This window comes from Pecten maximus, chromosome 3 (assembly GCF_902652985.1).
Source record: "Pecten maximus chromosome 3, xPecMax1.1, whole genome shotgun sequence".
NCBI classification, from domain to species: domain Eukaryota; kingdom Metazoa; phylum Mollusca; class Bivalvia; order Pectinida; family Pectinidae; genus Pecten; species Pecten maximus.
Window position 1 is genome coordinate 36,896,538 of NC_047017.1, and position 24,510 is coordinate 36,921,047.

Here is a 24,510-nt window from a genome sequence, read left to right on the forward strand (position 1 = left end):
AAGTCCAAATATTTGTTGAATTAATACCTTATAACTGTTTTTTAAAAGTCCAAATCTTCAAGGAATGAATCCCTTTTTATTACTGATCATTAAAATGTGATCACAGCTAGTCCCTACCAGTATATGTATATGGTAATTTTTGACAATCTTTGTCCAACTATAAGGCCATATTGTTATAGCTGATAATGGGAATCCTAACAAGCTTCAGACAAACTGTGGTGGACTTGTTATGAGAGGCAGATAAATACCATACAATAACGTTGCTGTACAAAACTGTAATACAATCACTCTAAATTAGATCTGGGGTGGCGAAAATAGAAATTGATGTTGTTTTTTTTTTACCGGTAATTAGTGTGCTATATGAAATAATAGAAAAGAGGCCACACAAGGCCATACAGACGGTCGAGAGACACAAACCTTAACACACAATCATAATTACAGAGGCTGCAAGTGTGTGACAGTATATACATGGTTTCACATAATGCCATTAATCGACTTATACTTCCATATAACAGGTTTGTCACTTATATGTAGGTATGCTAAGTAGTCAGTTTACTGTCCACAACAGCTGTGTCCCGTGTACATAACACACAGTTATGGCATCACAAGTTTTTAAGATATTAGCTCTTACATCCCTAAACTGATTGACTATTTATACAGATATAAAACTACCTAAAGATATGCTTATTTTGTATTACAATGATGTATCCTGTATCCATGGTAACAGTACCTGGTAGATGTGGCTCTCTCTGGTCACATCCACGATCTCGCCCACTTTAGGAGAGAAGACCTTGCCCTGGACCATTCCCTCAAGTTTACGACAGTAGTCTGCTAGGGACTCTGTAGCCTCCGTCACAGCTCGAACAAGTATCTGGAAAAGTCAAGGGTCAATGAGATCTAACAAGGTCTTAACTCCAACATCAGGGGAAAGTCAATCATTAAAACTGCACAGAGCCTTTATTTCTGGAAATGTCAAGTTATATATCTAGGCAAGTTCAAATAAGGTATTGAACCTGGCCAAGATCAAACAGAACAAAAAGTTATATCTCGCAGACTTACCAGTTGTCTAGGTTTGATCTTGCCGACTTACCAGTTGTCTAGGTTTGATCTGGCTGACTTACGTGCTGTCAAGGTTTGATCTGGCCGACTTACAAATTGTCTAGATTTGATCTGGCTGACTTACGTGCTGTCAAGGTTTGATCTTGCCGACTTACCAGTTGTCTAGATTTGATCTGGCCGACTTACCAGTTGTCTAGATTTGATCTGGCCGACTTACCATTTGTCTAAGTTTGATCTGGCCGACTTACCAGTTGTCTAGATTTGATCTGGCCGACTTGGCAGTTGTCTAGGTTTGATCTGGCCGACTTACCAGCTGTCTAGGTTTGATCTGGCTGACTTACCAGTTGTCTAGATTTGATCTGGTGGACTTACCAGTTGTCTATATTTGATCTGGCCGACTTACCATTTGTCTAGGTTTGATCTGGGCGACTTACCAGTTGTCTAGGTTTGATCTGGCTGACTTACCAGTTGTCTAGGTTTGATCTGGGCGACTTACAAATTGTCTAGATTTGATCTGGGCGACTTACCAGTTGTCTAGGTTTGATCTGGCCGACTTACCATTTGTCTAGGTTTGATCTGGCCGACTTACCAGTTGTCTAGGTTTGATCTGGCTGACTTACCAGTTGTCTAGGTTTGATCTGGGCGACTTACCAGTTGTCTAGGTTTGATCTGGGCGACTTACCAGTTGTCTAGGTTTGATCTGGCTGAGGATTTTTTTGATGGACTCTCCATCAGACCGACCCTCAAAGTCAATGTATTGTATGTTGGCATTGATGTCGAGTGTGACCGTGGCAGACACACACTTGGTGGGTACCTCCGACACTTCTGTAACAGAAAGGTTAGACAACTCTAATGTCTTGTGTGAGATCTGTCCATGTAGATACATCGACTCCTTCATAGGCATTGTTTACATCAACACATCTAGACTAAAATCTAACTTTTAATTGGTAATGAACTTTGATAACTACCTTTTCCCAAAAAACTTGTGCCATGCTCTATACAGCGCTACAAATAATTACTTGTAGATGTGATTACCTTGCATTGATTCCACCTCCCGCGCCACACTGTCCTGGAATTCACAAAGACAAAAGGTCAAATTAAGGTATAAAACATTAACTCTGTATTTTAGGTAAATAGAAAATTAAGTTAAATTAGAACACATACAGAAAACTCTTGTTTATTTTGCCAGAAAAATTCCTACAGAGATCTAATAAACAGTATAATACAGTACAATATAATGAAATATAATAAAGCAAAAGATTTGTTTCAGATTTACAGAGTCATGTTAAAAAGGGGCAGATGCTGTCAATATACTGATGCTGTACATACTCAGACACTGGCTCTATCTCCTATTTGTATTCCTTACACATACAGGTGTAAATCCACATGTCGATACCCTAGTTCTAGAATTACAAATTCTTATCTTAAGGTATTAATTATACAAGTGAAAACTTATCTCTTAAGTTGTAAATTGACAGGTAGAGAAATAAATTCTGATCTGTTGTTACAAACTCGTGTTTACCTAAGTCATCAGGTGTGAATACAAGTCAAAATAGCGTAAATCAGAAAGTCAATATACTAAAGTGTAAATCTATATGTATATAATTACATATTACCCTATCTTTTTACCCACGAATCATTAAAAACCAGAAGTTAATTGAATTAGGATTTTAAAGTACTGTTTAAGCTTCAGGTTGACCTCTGTAAACTGTAGCACTTAATTCTGGTTTGTATATTTATAGGATGTGTCAGAGCAGGAAATGATTTTACACGATCTCAAAGTTCTTGAACAGGCCTACTGAGCAAAACTATTAAATATCATTAAATTTTTGGAATGACAAATATTTCTTACATAACATTTTGACAGCTAAACTGCATGACAAACTTAAATGAAAGCTCGGAATGGTTCCTCCACCAATAAATTACAGATCCCCAAGGGACAGACATACATTTGGGCAGAATTTTTCCAATGTCAAAAAAATTAAAGAAATAATAATTTGTAGACATGAGTATTTGCCGAGTGTAATTGTGGCTGTATGTAATAGGGATGGCACACCTAGCTAAATCAAAGGAGAGTTGGCATTGCTTCTGTAGTCTCCACATGTCTCCGGAGAATTTACAACTTCATCTCAATCTGGTTTTAGGACTTCATGACAATTTACATTATTTTCCAGAATTGTCAAATTAAATGGGGGGTCCCTGATTTCACAGAAGTGAAATTATATGGAAGGAAATAACAAAAGTATACATGGCACTCATTAGACTATATAGTCAGCATGACATCGACTTTTACAACATGACTAATTCAATCATTCCATTCCTAGGGGGTGTGACAAAGAAATCTCAACCCAAGGGGGAATCCATGAACGTCCAATGAATATCCTCATTTGTAGAAGTACCCATCAAAACCTCCAAAAATTGTATACCAATATCTAAAATTAATTAACAATATTTATTCAAAAAGACATTAAACTAGGGTGTTAGTGATTCTTTTCTGATGTTAACAACAGTACATCTTGTCATTTCATAAAACTCATACTATTATTCAACAGTAAATAACAACACAGGAACTACAGTGATTCACTCAAAGAGTAGTACTGTAAGGACTTCCAGTTCAGAATGAAAGCACATAAAATCTGTCATAGCATAGGGGCTGACAGAGAAATCCCACACATCTAAAACTGAAGATAAATTGGTGAACAGTGGGAGAAATCAGTGTCACAAGTGTCACAGTGTTACCCTGACATCAGTACCAAAGTAACTACTGAACACCCAGACATTAAAATAACTTTGACCTCTATCCACCCTGACATCAGTATGACAGTGACATCTATCCACCCTGACATCAGTATGACAGTGACATCTATCCACCCTGACATCAGTGTGACAGTGACCTCTATCCACCCTGACATCAGAAACCTCTATCCACCCCGACATCAGTAACCTCTATCCACCCTGACATCAGTAACCTCTATCCACCCTGACATCAGTACCCAAGTAACTACTATCCACCCTGACATCAGTGTGACAGTGACCTCTATCCATCTTGACATCAGTGTGAAAGTGACCTCTATCCACCCTGACATCAGTGTGACAGTGACCTCAATCCACCCTGACATCAGTGTGACAGTGACCTCTATCCACCCTGATATCAGTGTGACAGTGAACTCTATCCACCCTGACATCAGTGTGACAGTGACCTCTATCTACCCTGACATCAGTGACAGTGACCTCTATCCACCCTGACATCAGTGTGACAGTGACCTCTATCCACCCTGACATCAGTGACAGTGACCTCTATCTACCCTGACATCAGTGACAGTGACCTCTATCCACCCTGACATCAGTGTGACAGTGACCTATATCTACCCTGACATCAGTGTGACAGTGACCTCTATCCACCCTGACATCAGTGTGACAGTGACCTCTATCCACCCTGACATCAGTGTGACAGTGACCTCTATCCACCCTGATATCAGTGTGACAGTGACCTCTATCCACCCTGACATCAGTGTGACAGTGACCTCTATCCACCCTGACATCAGTGTGACAGTGACCTCTATCCACCCTGACATCAATGACAGTGACCTCTATCCACCCTGACATCAGTGTGACAGTGACCTCAATCAACCCTGACATCAGTGTGACAGTGACCTCTATCCACCCTGATATCAGTGTGACAGTGACCTCTATCCAACCCCACATCAGTGTGACAGTGACCTCTATCTACCTTGACATCAGTGTGACAGTGACCTCTATCCACCCTGACATCAGTGTGACAGTGACCTCTATCCACCCTGATATCAGTGTGACAGTGACCTCTATCCACCCTGATATCAGTGTGACAGTGACCTCTATCCATCTTGACATCAGTGTGACAGTGACCTTTATCCACCCTGACATCAGTGAGTGACCTCTATCCACCCTGACATTAGTGTGACAGTGACCTCTATCCACCCTGACATCAGTGTGACAGTGACCTCTATCCACCCTGATATCAGTGTGACAGTGACCTCTATCCAACCCCACATCAGTGTGACAGTGACCTCTATCCACCCTGACATCAGTGTGATAGTGACCTCTATCCATCTTGACATCAGTGTGACAGTGACCTCTATCCACCCTGACATCAGTGTGACAGTGACCTCTATCCACCCTGATATCAGTGTGACAGTGACCTCAATCCACCCTGACATCAGTGTGACAGTGACCTCTATCCACCCTGATATCAGTGTGACAGTGACCTCTATCCACCCTGACATCAGTGTGACAGTGACCTCTATCCACCCTGACATCTGTGTGACAGTGACCTCTATCCACCCTGACATCAGTGTGACAGTGACCTCTATCCACCCTGACATCTGTGTGACAGTGACCTCTATCCACCCTGATATCAGTGTGACAGTGACCTCAATCCACCCTGATATCAGTGTGACAGTGACCTCAATCCACCCTGACATCAGTGTGACAGTGACCTCAATCCACCCTGACATCAGTGTGACAGTGACCTCTATGAACCCTGACATCAGTGTGACAGTGACCTCTTTCCACTCTGACATTAGTGTGACAGTGACCTCTATCCACTCTGACATCAGTGTGACAGTGACCTCTATCCACCCTGATATCAGTGTGACAGTGACCTCAATCCACCCTGACATCAGTGTGACAGTGACCTCTATGAACCCTGACATCAGTGTGACAGTGACCTCTATGAACCCTGACATCAGAGTGACAGTGACCTCTATCCATCTTGACATCAGTATGACAGTGACCTCTATCCACCCTGACATCAGTGTGACAGTGACCTCTATCCACCTTGATATCAGTGTGACAGTGACCTCTATCCACCCTGACATCAGTGTGACAGTGACCTCTATCCATCTTGACATCAGTTTGACATTGACCTCAATCCATCTTGACATCAGTGTGACAGTGACCTCTATCCACCCTGACATCAGTGTGACAGTGACCTCTATCCATCTTGACATCAGTGTGACAGTGACCTCTATCCATCTTGACATCAGTGTGACAGTGACCTCTATCCACCTTGATATCAGTGTGACAGTGACCTCTATCCACCCTGACATCAGTGTGACAGTGACCTCTATCCATCTTGACATCAGTTTGACATTGACCTCAATCCATCTTGACATCAGTGTGACAGTGACCTCTATCCACCCTGATATCAGTGTGACAGTGACCTCAATCCACCCTGACATCAGTGTGACAGTGACCTCTATGAACCCTGACATCAGTGTGACAGTGACCTCTATGAACCCTGACATCAGTGTGACAGTGACCTCTATCCACTCTGACATCAGTGTGACAGTGACCTCTATCTACCCTGACATCAGTGTGACAGTGACCTCTATCTACCCTGACATCAGTGTGAGTGACCTCTATCCACCCTGATATCAGTGTGACAGTGACCTCTATCTACCCTGACATCAGTGTGACAGTGACCTCTATCCACTCTGACATCAGTGTGACAGTGACCTCTATCTACCCTGACATCAGTGTGACAGTGACCTCTATCCACCCTGACATCAGTGTGACAGTGACCTCTATCTACCCTGACATCAGTGACAGCGACCTCTATCCAACCCGACATCAGTGTGACAGTGACCTCTATCTACCCTGACATCAGTGTGACAGTGACCTCTATCCAACCCGACATCAGTGTGACAGTGACCCCTATCCATCTTGATATCAGTGAGACAGTGACCCCTATCCATCTTTATATCAGTGTAACAATGACCACTCCACTTCTTTGCAGAAAGTCTAACATGAATCTGCTATCAATAAACACAATTCTCTCTGACACACAGTAGCTATGCAATCCTCAATGAAATCAATAGTGCCTTTTTTATTTCTTTAAAACCAATTAAACTAGAGGAGATCAGTTGATTCCATGTGTTTGCATTCAAACACCTGATTTTATCTCCATTTCTAGCCATAAACTCTACATAACGCGCTATCTTGTTATCTCAAACTGCACATTGAAACATCTGAAGATGGCTTCAATAGCTTCCTGTGGGTGCTTGTTCTCTCAAATATGGACGAAATCAACAGTTCAATAATGGTAACTACCCATCAGAGGAAATTACAAACAAGAGGTCCAATGGGCTAATCATGCAACTTTAAACCTCAAACTCATTTATATTGAGATGTAAATGTAGGATACATTTTGACTTTAGTAGTCTATCATCTCAGTTTCATATACTGGCCTATATCATTAACCCGCCTCTTTTGCTTATCTAGGAAAAATAATTATCAAAATTAATTTTGACCCCCTGTGACTTTGAAATAAAGTCAAGGATGTTCATTTGGACAAACTTGCCCGGAACACCTTTTTGTTATGGAGAGGACAGTTGTTTAAAGATTTAAGCAATTCAACCTCTGTAACCTCGAAAGTAAGCGAAAGTAATGCATTTGAACAAATTGGTAGTCCTTAACTCATTACACTAAAATTACATATAATTACATGTCTTGCATACGTTTTGTTTTGTCATTATATAGTAAGTTTTAATAAAAAAAAAACTTCTATAAAAACAAAAAAATCCAACTGACAGTATGAAAGCAGCTTGTAATACAAAATGACTAATTCTAAAACTTCACCTAAATATGTTATTTTTACCCCAAAAATCACTCATCTCCGAAAAGTGAGAAGAAACTATACTGATTTATTATATTATTCATTCTGAATTGGCTATAAACTAACCAACAGGAGAAGTAACAAAGATTTTATATCAATTTCTCAGAATTTGAGGGGGCTAAAAATATAAACAATCTGTATGATGTGTTGAAATGTCCATACTTCAATGTGACTTCCATGTTTGGTTGAAATAACATTGATAAGTTTTGACAGAGTGAGCTGAACACACAATCTTAAAGTCCAGATTATCATCATCCCTAATCTCTACAGTCACTGGACAATAACTGGATGATATATCATAAGTGTGCTGTGATGTCTAAGTATTATACCAGATTATCATCATCCCTAATTTCCAGAGTCACTGGACAATAACAGGATGATATATCATAAGTGTGCTGTGATGTCCACTATGTGATCTAAGTATTATAACTTTGGTTCATGTTGGAGGCAGTGGATCTAAATGTAAAACTTGAGATTGACATGCTGCTGATACCACGGCCATCGGCACCAGAACAGGAACACCATAGTCTCGCTATAATTTCAATGATGATTAGAAAACATAGCTGGTGATGCATTAAACTTTTTGTGGTGTATCCATATTGAAACTCAGAAAACAAAACAACACTCCCAGAATGCCCATTTTCAATGTGTGTTTTATGAATGAAATATGATCATTATCCAACTTATTATTGTGTTAACAATGTGTGTTTTATGAATGAAATGGGATCACTATCTGGCTGATATGTGTTCACAATGTGTGTACATTATGTTAAATGAACATTGCTTCCTCATGAACACTGCAGAAAAGTGCTGAGCACTTAATGTAATGCACTTGTGGGACCATAAGATATGTTGGTTAAAAGCAATATTGTTATAGACAAATTTGTATCAAGCATATTAATTTGGTAAGAACAATGAAGGAAATAGCCAGGGATAATTAGTTTGTCCATAACAAGTAATTTTCGTATCAAACATATTCGTATATTTTAATAGATAAGTTTTACTGTACCTGGATATCTGTTCTAAGTGAGCAAGTTCGAAGCGTCTTTCATTGTATTTAAAAATTAACACATGAAAATCTTAATATTTCATGTTTAAACAAGAGATCCCAGAGGGATCTTGGCGCCCACCATTGAATGATCTTCATAAGTTCCATGTCAGATTGATCTTTTCTCTACTTTTCCCTTCATTTTACTAATCTGTGCAAATTGAGACATCCCTCCAGTACTTTTCAAACAAGGGAATCCTAGCTATATAAGAAATTTGAGATTTAACGATAATGGCTGTTTGTTTGCCAGGTTGTTTTGAGGACAGACTGGTCCAAAAATGCAATACAAGGGACCAGGGGGAACCTACTTATGAGATTTGAGCAAGATCCATTCAGTACTTTGAGAAATAAAGATAACAAACTTCAATTGTCAAAATCCAAGACGGCTGCCTGTCGGCCATGTTATTTTCAGATTGGTCTCAAAATGCAATATGCATAACTAAGCACCAAGGGAAACTTACATATGAAATTTGAGAAAGATCCCTTAAATACTTTCTCAGAAATAGTGATAACAAACTTCAATTGTCAAAATCCAAGATGGCTGCCTGTTGGCCATGTTGTTTTCAGATTGGTCTCAAATCGCAATATGCATAACTAGGCACCAAGGGAAACTTACATATGAAATTTCAGAAAGATCCATTCAGTACTTTCTCAGAAATAGTGATAACAAACTTCAATTGTCAAAATCCAAGATGGCTGCCTGTCGGCCATGTTGTTTTCAGATTGGTCTCAAATCGCAATATGGATAACTAGGCACCAAGGGGAACCTACATATGAAATTTGAGAAAGATCTCTTCAGTACTTTCTCAGAAATAGCGATAACAAACTTCAATTGTCAAAATCCAAGATGGCTGCCTGTCGGCCATGTTGTTATCCGATTGGTCTCAAATCGCAATATGCATAACTAGGCACCAAGGGGAACCTGCATGTGGAATTTGAGAAAGATCCCTTCAGTACTTTCTCAGAAATAGCGATAACAAACTTCAATTGTCAAAATCCAAGATGGCTGCCTGTCGGCCATGTTGTTTTCCGATTAGTCTCAAAACGCAATATGCATAACTAGGCACCAAGGGGAACCTACATATGAAATTTGAGAAAGATCCCTTCAGTACTTTCTCAGAAATACCGATAACAAGAATTGTTTACGGATGGAGGGACGGAGGGACGGACGGACGACGGACCACGGGCGATTTGAATAGCCCACCATCTGATGATGGTGGGCTAAAAAAGCGACTGATTTATATAAGACCAACAGTTCAGTGGAAAGGAGTGGTGTGATGGATTAGACAGAAGATGGTGTTCACTCTTACATTTCACAAACTACATGTCACTTTAGCCACAAGATTAAGAAATACTAGCTTGTTTGGTGTGTTTTTGTTCTTTTATCTTCAAGTTAACAAGAGAAAACATTGAATTGGGTACTACAGCTGTACAACCATAGGCCATCAACCCGCTGTGTAATGTGTGTTAACCTCAGTTAGTTATAACACATAATTACCATAGACCATCAATTAGCTGTGTAATGTGTGTTAACCTCAGTTAGTTATAACATAGTTACCATAGACCATCAATTAGCTGTGTAATGTGTGTTAACCTCAGTTGTTATAACATAGTTACCATAGACCATCAATTAGCTGTGTAATGAGTGTTAACCTCAGTTAGTTATAACACATAGTTACCATAGACCATCAATTAGCTGTGTAATGAGTGTTAACCTCAGTTAGTTATAACATATAGTTACCATAGACCATCAATTAGCTGTGTAATGTGTGTTAACCTCAGTTAGTTATAACACATAGTTACCATAGACCATCAATTAGCTGTGTAATGTGTGTTAACCTCAGTTAGTTATAACATATAGTTACCATAGACCATCAATTAGCTGTGTAATGAGTGTTAACATCAGTTAGTTATAACATATAGTTACCATAGACCATCAATTAGCTGTGTAATGTGTGTTAACCTCAGTTGTTATAACATATAGTTACCATAGACCATCAATTAGCTGTGTAATGTGTGTTAACCTCAGTTAGTTATAACACATAGTTACCATAGGCCATCAATTATCTGTGTAATGTGTGTTAACCTCAGTTAGTTATAACATATAGTTACCATAGGCCATCAATTAGCTGTGTAATGTGTGTTAACCTCAGTTGTTATAACATATAGTTACCATAGACCATCAATTAGCTGTGTAATGAGTGTTAACATCAGTTAGTTATAACATATAGTTACCATAGACCATCAATTAGCTGTGTAATGTGTGTTAACCTCAGTTGTTATAACATATAGTTACCATAGACCATCAATTAGCTGTGTAATGTGTGTTAACCTCAGTTAGTTATAACACATAGTTACCATAGGCCATCAATTAGCTGTGTAATGTGTGTTAACCTCAGTTGTTATAACATATAGTTACCATAGGCCATCAATTAGCTGTGTAATGTGTGTTAACCTCAGTTGTTATAACATATAGTTACCATAGACCATCAATCAGCCAGTGAGTACTAACTGTACCATAAGTACAAGTCTTTGACTGCTCAAGGGAGCTAACTCCTACCTAGATTTGTTTTATCTTCAACTATAACCCCAGTTCTCCATTACATTTCCTGCTATATATATATATATATGACTTGATGTTATAAGAATTATGAGTGTGTCTCTTGCTACCCTTTTTAATCAGACAATAACCTTTTATCTAAGATAAACAGGATCTACTACTATAATCTAAATCTTACGAACTGTTTCTCATTTAAAAGGATACAGAAGAGTTAAAATAAAAATAACAAATCACACTTAGTAGAATATGAAGAAATAAGGAATCTCCTGATAATAAACCAATTAACATTAATTAGGATATCAACCAAAGCGTCATCCTGTTGGACCAAGGAATACAACATTCAAATTAGCATTGACATGATTATAAACCTAATAAATTCCACACTGTACAAACATCCATATATCATGTAAGAAATAACATTACGACTATATATTAATGTTTACTTTCTCTCTACTTTCTCTCTGACTTACCACTTTCTCTCTGACTTACCATGGTCATTTCTTCATCTTGAACAGGTACTTCTAATATAGTGTAGTCCTCGGGCCTAAAACCACAGAAAGATTAACAATCACTTAGAACAATGGGATTAGCAAGGTATAACATCTACAGTGTGTGTTAGGGTGTTATTGTTCCTGATCATTAATGATACCCCAAAATTAAATACCCAGGCAATATCTATATCTGACGCATTATAATATCCGTGATTTCTATACAAATCATAATGCCATGCTAATTTTTTTTTACAATATGGTGTTGCATAGATATAATTCCTGTGAATTTTGTCCAAACAGGAAAGTTGCAAAACATCGGTTAAGTCTGTGTGCCCTGGAAGCCTACAATGTATATATACACAAGGTCCTGTTTCGGTAAAGTCTGTGAGCCCTGCAGACCTATATACATAAAGTTCAGTTTCGGTAATGTACAAACATTTATGTTAATATATTCTGTCTAGATACCCCAAAACTTTTGTCTTAATATATTCTGTGTAAATACCTGAACTTTTGTCTTAATATACTCTGTCTAAATACCTAAACCTTTGTCTCAATATATTCTATCTAGATACCCAAACTTTTGTCTTAATATATCCTGTCTTGATACCCAAACTTTTGTCTTAATATATTCTGTCTTGATACCCAAACTTTTGTCTTAATATATTCTGTCTAGATACCCAAACTTTTGTCTTAATATATTCTGTCTAAATACCTAAACCTTTGTCTTAATATACTCTGTCTAAATACCCAAACCTTTGTCTTAATATATTCTGTCTAGATACCCAAACCTTTGTCTTAATATACTCTGTCTAAATACACTAACATTTGTCTTAATATATTCTGTCTAGATACCCAAACTTTTATCTTAATATATTCTGTCTAGATACCCAAACTTTTGTCTTAATATATTCTGTCTAGAAACAAAATGTTGTATAGTTCAGTCTATACTCTTTGCTAACACGTAATCTATATTAAAACAGAAACATTTTTGAAAATTAAAAAAAATTGTTTTACAAGATATTTTATATAATTTGTGATAAAAATGCCAGAGAAGGGAAGACTCAATGACCAAATTGACACGCATGGATCCTGAATTTGACATTGTCTCACAAGATCATTTGTAAATCCTGCCACTTTTACAAAAAATCTGCAGAACATTGCGTGGGTTTAACGAAAAGCCAAAAATTTATGGACTGATATGTATACCCCTATCTTTACCTTTACTTGGCTTTCGATGCACAATTAACTCTTTCCAAATACCCCTATCTATTGGGATTGCAGTAGTGAAATAAAAAAAAAATATGGGCTGTGTCTTCTATCACAACTCTGTACAAAAAAATTAAGAGAAGATATTTCAAACTGAAACAAGACAAATGCTTCATCGGATGTGAAACTATATGCTAAGAATGCACAGATGATGAATATGTGTAGGAGCTATAATCCTATACACTGAATGATTAACAGACACACTGTATTGGATAAAATGGCAATGGATTCAGGAGCAGATTAATTATAGCAGGTGATATCAGCCAGAACATTAAAGCGATGAATCCATGGCTGCCCCAGGTAAGATGAATCCATGCCCGAGGTAAGATGAATCCATGCCCCAGGTAAGATAAATCCATGCCCCAGGTAAGATGAATCCATGCCCCAGGTAAGATAAATCCATGCCCCAGGTAAGATGAATCCATGCCCCAAGTAAAATGAATCCATGCCCCAAGTAAGAAGAATTCATGTTCCGAGTAAGATGAATCCATGCCCTAAGTAAGATGAATCCATGCCCCAGGTAAGATGAATCCATGCCCCAAGTAAAATGAATCCATGCCCCAGGTAAGATGAATCCATGCCCCAAGTAAAATGAATCCATGCCCCAAGTAAAATGAATCCATGCCCCAGGTAAGATGAATCCATGCCCCAAGTAAAATGAATCCATGCCCAAGTAAGATGAATCCATGCCCCAAGTAAAATGAATCCATGCCCAAGTAAGATGAATCCATGCCCCAAGTAAGATGAATCCATGCTCAAGTAAGATGAATCCATGCCCCAAGTAAAATGAATCCATGCCCCAAGTAAGATGAATCCATGCCCCAAGTAAGATGAAACCATGCACTAGGTAAGAAGAATCCATGCACTAAGTAAGAATAATCCATGCCCCAAGTAAGAATAATCCATGCCCCAAGTAAGATGAAACCATGCCCCAAGTAAGATGAATCCATGCCCAAGTAAGATGAATCCATGCCCCAAGTAAGATGAATCCATGCACTAAGTAAGATGAAACCATGCACTAGGTAAGATGAATCCATGCCCCAAGTAAGATGAATCCATGCACTAAGTAAGATGAAACCATGCCCTTAGTAAGATGAATCCTTGCCACAAGTAAGATGAATCCATGCACTATGTAAGATGAAACCATGCACTAAGTAAGATGAATCCATGCCCCAAGTAAGATGAATCCATGCCCCAAGTAAGATGAATCCATGCCCTAAGTAAGATGAATCCATGCACTAAGTAAGATAAATCCATGCCCTAAATAAGAAGAATCCATGCCCTAAGTAAGATGAATCCATGCCCTAAGTAAGATGAATCAATGCACTAAGTAAGATGAAACCATGCCCCAAGTAAGATGAATCCATGCCCAAGTAAGATGAATCCATGCCCCAAGTAAGATGAATCCATGCACTAAGTAAGATGAAACCATGCACTAGGTAAGATGAATCCATGCCCCAAGTAAGATGAATCCATGCACTAAGTAAGATGAAACCATGCCCTAAGTAAGATGAATCCTTGCCACAAGTAAGATGAATCCATGCACTATGTAAGATGAAACCATGCACTAAGTAAGATGAATCCATGCCCCAAGTAAGATGAATCCATGCCCCAAGTAAGATGAATCCATGCCCTAAGTAAGATGAATCCATGCACTAAGTAAGATAAATCCATGCCCTAAATAAGAAGAATCCATGCCCTAAGTAAGATGAATCCATGCCCTAAGTAAGATGAATCCATGCACTAAGTAAGATGAATCCATGCCCTAAGTAAGATGAATCCATGCACTAAGTAAGATGAATCCATGCCCCAAGTAAGATGAATCCATGCTCCAGGTAAGATGAATCCATGCCCCAAGTAAAATGAATCCATGCCCCAGGTAAGATGAATCCATGCCCCAAGTAAAATGAATCCATGCCCCAAGTAAAATGAATCCATGCCCCAGGTAAGATGAATCCATGCCCCAAGTAAAATGAATCCATGCCCAAGTAAGATGAATCCATGCCCCAAGTAAGAATAATCCATGCCCCAAGTAAGATGAATCCATGCACTAAGTAAGAATAATCCATGCCCTAAGTAAGATGAATCCATGCCCCAAGTAAGATGAATCCATGCCCCAAGTAAGATGAATCCATGTCCTAAGTAAGATGAATCCATGCCCTAAGTAAGATGAATCCATGCACTAAGTAAGATGAATCCATGCCCCAGGTAAGAATAATCCATGCCCCAAGTAAGAAGAATTCATGTTCCGAGTAAGATGAATCCATGCCCCAAGTAAGATGAATCCATGCACTAAGTAAGATGAATCCATGCCCCAAGTAAGAATAATTCATGCCCCAAGTAAGATGAATCCATGCCCTTAATTAGTAAGATGAATCCATGCAATAAGTAAGATGAAACCATGCCACAAGTAAGAAGAATCCATGCACTATGTAAGATGAATACATGCACTAACTAAGATGAATTCATGCACTAAGTAAGTAGTGCCAGTTAAGAGTAGTCCAGGAGATCTGGCAAGAACAATTTTTATCTTAGATATATGACAAAGGTCAAAGTGACCTAATATTGTTACATGACACACTACCCTAGCTAAGTGAACTCATGCTCCTACTGCAGTATGAAGATCCATTAACAAGTAGTTTAGGAGATATCGTTCATACCAAGTTATTCTTTGATGTAGGTCAAAGGTAAAAATGAAGGTCAGAATAACCAACTCATGATACCTGACACACCGCCTCACCTAGATAAACATATGCCCCAGGTATGAAGTTCCAATGACAAGTAGTGTAGGAGATTGAGTCTGGAGAAACTTGATACAGGTCAAAGTCAAAATTTAAGTCTGAGTGACCTACTTTGGACATGACATAGCATATGTTTCCATTTTGTTTATTTTTGCATATATTAGCAGTATTGGATTTCATCACAGCATCTTGTAATATTTTCTGCCTTTGATTTCTCATTAAGAATGCTTTAATAAATCTTAAGAACGTTCATCATGCAGGCCTAAGGGGAAAAAAATCTTCCATCAATTATACTTTTCTTGGATTAATTTTCCTGTGAGTTTAAATCCAAAACCGCTAAACCCCATATGCACTGAAACTTTGATGTATTGAAACCCTGATATCAAATTGAATTTATTTATATTTTGAAATCGGTGATTAATGGTTGCCAGCTGATGGGAGAGGCTGTGACATAGAAATCCTCATGTAGGGTATGTGGTGATATCCATCAATGTAGGGGACTAGTCAGACATTTGGCCAGCCTCATTCATCAGACTCTTGGTACAGACAAATGGCTGCCAACGAGTCAGGAACAGTCCCGGACAGGATGTCAGATTTAACACCACAATATGTCCAAATGCAAGCAAAAATATCATACATCTTTGAGAAAGTTTATAAAAAAGATTTATATCTACAAGATAGAACTAGAACTGTCGCCAGGATGGCTGACTAATACCCCCGCAATCTGCACGAGTCAATGGTGAATTGGAACTGTTAATTAGAGGCTAACTAAGATAACCCAGTAATATAGTGACCAGTTGCCATAGCAACCATAATTTTGAAGAAAAAAAAAAGTGGCATGCACATCTACACATGGTCCTCTATATTTGTGTGAAGTTTCATGAAATCAGCCCTTCGGTTTAGGAGGAGTTGTCCGGACAAACTTAAAGTTATGGTTCTTATCAGAAAACCTGTTTATAGTGACCAGTTGCCATAGCAACCATAATTTTGAAAAAAAAAAAAGTGGCATGCACATCTACACATGGTCCCCTATATTTGCGTGAAGTTTCATTGAAATCGGCCCTTCGGTTTAGGAGGAGTTGTCTGGACAAACTTAAAGTTATGGTTCTTATCAGAAAACCTGTTTATAGTGACCAGTTGCCATAGCAACCATAATTTTGAAAGAAAAGAAAGTGGCATGCACATCTACACATGGTCCTCTATATTTGTGTGAAGTTTCATTGAAATCAGCCATTTAGTTTAGGAGGAGTTGTCCGGACAAACTTAAAGTTATGGTTCCTATCGGAAAACCTGTTTATAGTGACCAGCTGCCATAGCAACCATAATTTTGAGAAAAATAAAGTGGCATGCACATCTACACATGATCATTAATATTTGTGTGAAGTTTCATCGGAATTTGCCCATCGGTTTAGGAGGAGTTGTCCGGACAAAATGCGTCTACAGACAGACGGAGGGACGGACGGACGGACAACCTGATTCCAGTATACCCCCCCTAACTTCGTTGCGGGGGTATGAAAATCATCATGCCCCTTTTCCCTTACATTAGGCTAAAAGAAATATGCAACAGATGTGAAATCCAGACAAATCCATTGTTTATTAAGCTTCCTGATGTTAAATCCTTACCAAAGAAATGTACAATAAACACTGCTTCATTAAATGACCTTGACTTGTTGAAATCTTTTAATGGAAGTTCCTCATGTGAAGGAATTCTTGTTTGAAAACATTTCATTTGTTTACCTGATGATTTCTCCATACTCGTCCCACTTGATCTTCTCCTCTGTATACGGGAACATGGGATAGGCCTTCTTAGCTTGCTTAAAAAATCCTGTTCTGCTTTTACCCTGAAAAGGAAACAAGATTATCAATTGTTTGTATAACATTACCCTTCATGTACAGAAAAAGAAAGTAAAAATCAAAGCAACTGCTAGATCTATGATATAGATGGTATTACCTTGAGTATAAATAATTGAAATATATGTACATACATATATCTATACTCATATACAGAAAGGTGGCCAGAGGTCACCTCTAATGAGGACATTTGGAATAAAGCTAAACAAACACCGTCAAGAAGAGAAAATGGGGATGGGCTGGCCACACAATACGCAAATCACCAGCAAACGTCAAATGGGCCGAGCTGAAGATGGTCTCCCAAAACCATGTCCATTGGACGAGTGCTGTTGTGGCTCTTTGTTCCTTTTGGTTTATTTCTTTTAACTTCCTATTAACAGCCAGGGTCATTTAAGGACATGCCTGGTTTTGGAGGTGGAGGAAAGCCGGAGTACATTTTGTACTCAGAGAAAAACAACAGACCTACGGTCAGTACCAGGCAACTGCCCCTTGTGTTTCAAATTCACAACCCAGAGGTGGAGGGCTAGTGATAAAGTGTTGGGACACCTTAAATACTCGGCCACCGCGGCCCAGAGGTGGAGGGCTAGTGATAAAGTGTTGGGACACCTTAACCACTCAGCCACCGCGGCCCAGAGGTGGAGGGCTAGTGATAAAGTGTTGGGACACCTTAAATACTCGGCCACTATGGCCCCCTCTTTCTTCCTGAGTGGAACCAAGTCAAGCACGTCATATACAGGATGTATAGAATGTAAAGACATTTCTAACTTAGTTACTTATGAAGGTTTTTCTTAAGCAACAACAAATAAGTGTACTATTGGCAGTGAATAGGTCCAGCGTTTGACCCTAGGATGACCTCTAGGACATGGTGCTGTTAAATAATGATACATTGATATAGTGATTAGGCAGTATTACAAATAAACTAAATACATGTATGACTTAAATGGTTTATTGTCTAGGCTTTCCAATAACATGTATGGTAACATTACTAACTAAGCTGACCACTTACAACACCAGTAAACATGGTCAGCTATTGGTCAAGGCTCTTACCTTATGAGGTATCCATGTGTTTACCAGTTATATTTAATTTTACAAGCTATCTCTTTGGAAACCTACACCAAATTATTTAGGAAAGTGAAGTTTCCAAAGAGGAAGAAATCTATTGAAGAAATCAAGTCCCCTTTGGATTGTTTAGAATATCTTAGCATCCTCAGACTTGACTTGTAACTCTCACTAGTCACACTAGTGGTAAGTGTTGATACAGGGTGTCCATCACACTAGTAGTAAGTGTTGATACGGGGTTTCTGTCACATTAGTAGTAAGTGTTGATACGGGGTTTCTGTCACACTAGTGGTAAGTGTTGATACAGGGTTTCTGTCACACTAGTGGTAAGTGTTGATACAGGGTTTCTGTCACACTAGTGGTAAGTGTTGATACAGGGTTTCTGTCACACTAGTAGTAAGTGTTGATACAGGGTTTCTGTCACACTAGTGGTAAGTGTTGATACAGGGTTTCTGTCACACTAGTGGTAAGTGTTGATACGGGGTTTCTGTCACACTAGTGGTAAGTGTTGATACAGGGTTTCTGTCACACTAGTGGTAAGTGTTGATATAGGGTTTCTGTAACACTAGTGGTAAGTGTTGATACAGGGTTTCTGTCACACTAGTGGTAAGTGTTAATTCAGGGTTTCTGTCACACTAGTGGTAAGTGTTGAAATAGGGTTTCTGTAACACTAGTGGTAAGCGTTGATACAGGGTTTCTGTCACACTAGTGGTAAGTGTTGGTTTCTGTCACACTAGTGGTAAGTGTTGATACAGGGTTTCCGTCACATTAGTGGTAAGTGTTGATAAAGGGTTTCTGTCACACTATTGGTAAGCGTTGATACAGGGTTTCTGTCACACTAGTGGTAAGTGTTGATACGGGGTTTCTGTCACACTAGTGGTAAGTGTTGATACGGGGTTTCTGTCACACTAGTGATAAGTGTTGATACGGGGTTTCTGTCACACTAGTGGTAAGTGTTGATACAGGGTTTCTGTCACACTAGTGGTAAGTGTTGATACAGGGTTTCTGTCACAGTAGTGGTAAGTGTTGATACAGGGTTTCTGTCACACTATTGGTAAGCGTTGATACAGGGTTTCTGTCACACTAGTGGTAAGTGTTGATACAGGGTTTCTGTCACTATAGTGGTAAGTGTTGATACAGGGTTTCCGTAACTTCTTTTTAGTAGCCAAAATGTTCTTTTTAACTGACAACTATTCAAAATTTGGTTTTTAAAATTTCTAACATTAAAATGACACCTGAAACAGAGCTTATATAGTAGATTTAATTTATGTTTGAAAATAAATTGTAAAACTCAATTATTCTTAACCATTTTATGGAATTGAGAAAACATACTGTCAGGAACTTCTGAAGTGCCTATGTTTTTGAATCCTATTAAACAGGTTTATTGTCTAGTTAGTGGTGCTGCGCTCTACAGTGTACCTTAGGGAACCAACCAATCATCAAAGTCTGTTGATGGTGTGACACATTTTATAGTAAGGGTTTACATTTTATTGTGGAAATCTCAAGGAGTTGTAAAAATGTCCTATCAGCAAAACCTGTTTATTAAAACATTTCGTATTTCAAGCAATGTCATTATATTTTTAATAGCACACATTAAAATAACGCCTACATTACTCGCACTTGTAACACAATCAACTGATTTTTAGGTCTAACATGTGCACCCATAATAATTCTGCTACATCAGATAGGAATTCTACCTGAAACTTTGGGTATTAATTGTCTGTAATCATATCAGTAACGTCCCAATAAAAACCATAGAAACAATCCTACAGATAACATCAGAATATGTAACCACTGTCACGTCAATATACAACTAACCAACCACTGACACATCAATATACAACTAACCAACCACTGACACGTCAATATACAACTAACCAACCACTGACACATCAATATACAACTAACCAACCACTGACACGTCAATATACAACTAACCAACCACTGACACATCAATATACAACTAACCAACCACTGACACGTCAATATACAACTAACCAACCACTGACACATCAATATACAGCTAACCAACCACTGACACGTCAATATACAACTAACCAACCACTGACACGTCAATATACAACTAACCAACCACTGACACGTCAATATACAACTAACCAACCACTGACACGTCAATATACAGCTAACCAACCACTGACACGTCAATATACAACTAACCAACCACTGACACGTCAATATACAGCTAACCAACCACTGACACATCAATATACAGATAACCAACCACTGACACGTCAATATACAACTAACCAACCACTGACATGTCAATATACAACTAACCAACCACTGACACGTCAATATACAGCTAACCAACCACTGACACGTCAATATACAACTAACTAACCACTGACACGTCAATATACAACTAACTAACCACTGACACGTCAATATACAACTAACCAACCACTGACACGTCATATACAACCTAACCAACACGACACGTCAATATACAACTAACCAACCACTGACACGTCAATATACAACTAACCAACCACTGACACGTCAATATACAACTAACCAACCACTGACACGTCAATATACAGCTAACCAACCACTGACACGTCAATATACAGCTTACCAACCACTGACACGTCAATATACAACTAACCAACCACTGACACGTCAATATACAACTAACCAACCACTGACACGTCAATATACAGCTAACCAACCACTGACATGTCAATATATAGAACTAACCTTACAACACCTCACCATCCTAACTCTTCAACAGTTAGGTATACAGCCACCCTAACCCCACAACAGTTAGGTATACAGCCACCCTAACCCCACAACAGTTAGGTATACAGCCACCCTAACCCCACAACAGTCAGGTATACACAGCCACCCTAACCCTACAACAGTTAGGTATACACAGCCATCCTAACCTTACAACAGTTAGGTATACACAGCCACCCTAACCCCACAACAGTTAGGTATACAGCCATCCTAACCCCACAACAGTTAGGTATACACCACCATCCTTACCCCACAACAGTTAGGTATACAGCCATCCTAACCCTACAACAGTTAGGTATACACAGCCATCCTAACCCTACAACAGTTAGGTATACACAGCCACCCTAACCCTACAACAGTTAGGTATACACAGCCACCCTAACCCCACAACAGTTAGGTATATACAGCCACCCTAACCCCACAACAGTTAGGTATATACAGCCATCCTAACCCCACAACAGTTAGGTATACACCACCGTCCTAACCCCACAACAGTTAGGTATACACAGACATCCTAACCCCACAACAGTTAGGTATAAACAGCCACCCTAACCCTACAACAGTTAGGTATACACCACCATCCTAACCCCACAACAGTTAGGTATACACAGCCACCCTAACCCTACAACAGTTAGGTATACACCACCATCCTAACCCTACAACAGTTAGGTATACACCACCGTCCTAACCCCACAACAGTTAGGTATACACAGACATCCTTACCCCACAACAGTTAGGTATACACAGCCACCCTAACCCTACAACAGTTAGGTATACAGCCATCCTAACCCTACAACAGTTAGGTATACACAGCCATCCTAACCCCACAACAGTTAGGTATACACAGCCACCCTAACCCTACAACAGTTAGGTATACACAGCCACCCTAACCCTACAACAGTTAGGTATACACCACCATCCTAACCCTACAACAGTTAGGTATACACAGACATCCTAACCCCACAACAGTTAGGTATACACAGACATCCTAACCCCACAACAGTTAGGTATACACAGCCACCCTAACCCTACAACAGTTAGGTATACAGCCATCCTAACCCTACAACAGTCAGGTATACACAGCCACCCTAACCCCACAACAGTTAGGTATACAGCCATCCTAACCCCATAACAGTTAGGTATACAGCCATCCTAACCCCACAACAGTTAGGTATACACAGCCACCCTAACCCCACAACAGTTAGGTATACACAGCCACCCTAACCCTACAACAGTTAGGTATACACCACCGTCCTAACCCCACAACAGTTAGGTATACACCACCGTCCTAACCCCACAACAGTTAGGTATACACAGCCACCCCTAACCCTACAACAGTTAGGTATACACCCACCTCCCCCCAAAACAGTTAGGTATAAAAAGCCCCCCTAACCCCAAAAACAGTTAGGATACACAGCCACCCTCCCCCCAAAAGTAGGTTACACAGCCACCAAAACCCACAAAACATTAGGTATCACACCCCCAAACCCCCACAACATTTAGGTATATAACCCCCAACCCAAACTTAGGATACAGCCACCCTAACCCAAACAGTTGGTATACACAGCACCAAACCACAACATTTAGTATACACACCCCTAACCCCCAACAGTTAGGTATACACAACCCCAACCCCACCCTTAACCCCCCCCCCCCAAAACGTGGTATACCGCCCCCTAACCCAAAATTAGGATCCCACCCCCCTAACCCCAAAACAGTTAGGTATACAAGCCACCCTAACCCAAACATTTTAGGATACAGCCATCCAAAACCCACAACATTTTAGGTTACAACCACCCTAACCCCACAACAGTTAGGTATAACCCCCGTCCTAACCCACAACAGTTAGGTATACACAGCCACCCTAACCCCACAACAGTTAGTATACACAGCCACCCTAACCCTACAACAGTTAGGTATACAACAGCCACCTAACCCAACAACAGTTAGGTATACACCACCTACCTACCCCACAACAGTTAGGTATACACAGCCACCCTAACCCCACAACAGTAAGGTATACACAGCCACCCTAACCCCGCAACAGTTAGGTATACACAGCCACCCTAACCCCACAACAGTTAGGTATACATAGCCACCCTAACCCTAAAACAGTTAGGCATACAGCCATCCTAACCCTACAACAGTTAGGTATACACAGCCACCCTAACCTTACAACAGTTAGGTATACACCACCGTCCTAACCCTACAACAGTTAGGTATACACAGCCACCCTAACCCCACAACAGTTAGGTATACACAGCCACCCTAACCCTAAAACAGTTAGGCATACAGCCGTCCTAACCCCACAACAGTTAGGTATCCCCGCCAAAACCCTTTAAACCCACCTAACCCCACAACATTAGGTATCCCCAGCCATCCAACCCCCCACAATTAGGTATAAAGCCACCCAAAAACCCCAACAATTAGATTCCACCCCCTTAAAACCCCCTAACCCCAAAACAGTTATTTTAAACACCACCCCCCCACCGGGGCACCCCCCCAAACCCCTAAACGTTGGATACCCCCACCCAAACCCTAAAACCATAGGTAACCACCATCCAAACCCCACAACGTTGGAAAACACAGACATCCTAACCCCACAAACAGTTAGGTATACACACCCCCCTAACCCCCAAAAAACTTTTGGGTTACACAGCACCCTAACCCCCCAACAAAAAGGTAACCAGCCACCTAACCCCAAAACAAAACCCCCGCCACCCAACCCCCAACATTTGGTATACACCTCTCCTAACCCACAACTTAGGTATACCCGCCACCCCTAACCCCACAACGTTAGGTAACACGCCATCCTAACCCCACAACAGTTAGGTATACACAGCCACCCTAACCCCACAACAGTTAGGTATACACAGCCACCCTAACCCCACAACAGTTAGGTATACACAGCCACCCTAACCCCACAACAGTTAGGTATACACCACCGTCCTAACCCCACAACAGTTAGGTATACACAGCCATCCTAACCCCACAACAGTTAGGTATACACAGCCACCCTAACC

General features: G+C 39.8%; 1 protein-coding gene across 2 annotated transcripts in view; it reads right to left on the reverse strand.

The window, feature by feature from the left end:
- The window catches only part of LOC117324054 (cleavage and polyadenylation specificity factor subunit 2-like), a 273,294-nt gene that overhangs the window by 15,740 nt on the left and 233,044 nt on the right, over positions 1–24,510 (reverse strand). For both annotated transcript variants that reach the window (XM_033879668.1, XM_033879667.1), the window contains exons 13-17: positions 17,558–17,661; positions 11,812–11,866; positions 2,095–2,128; positions 1,742–1,884; positions 731–871 (exon numbers count right to left, since the gene is read on the reverse strand). In XM_033879668.1, the coding sequence (XP_033735559.1) occupies positions 731–871; positions 1,742–1,884; positions 2,095–2,128; positions 11,812–11,866; positions 17,558–17,661 (477 nt within the window). The remainder of the gene's footprint in view (positions 1–730; positions 872–1,741; positions 1,885–2,094; positions 2,129–11,811; positions 11,867–17,557; positions 17,662–24,510) is intronic.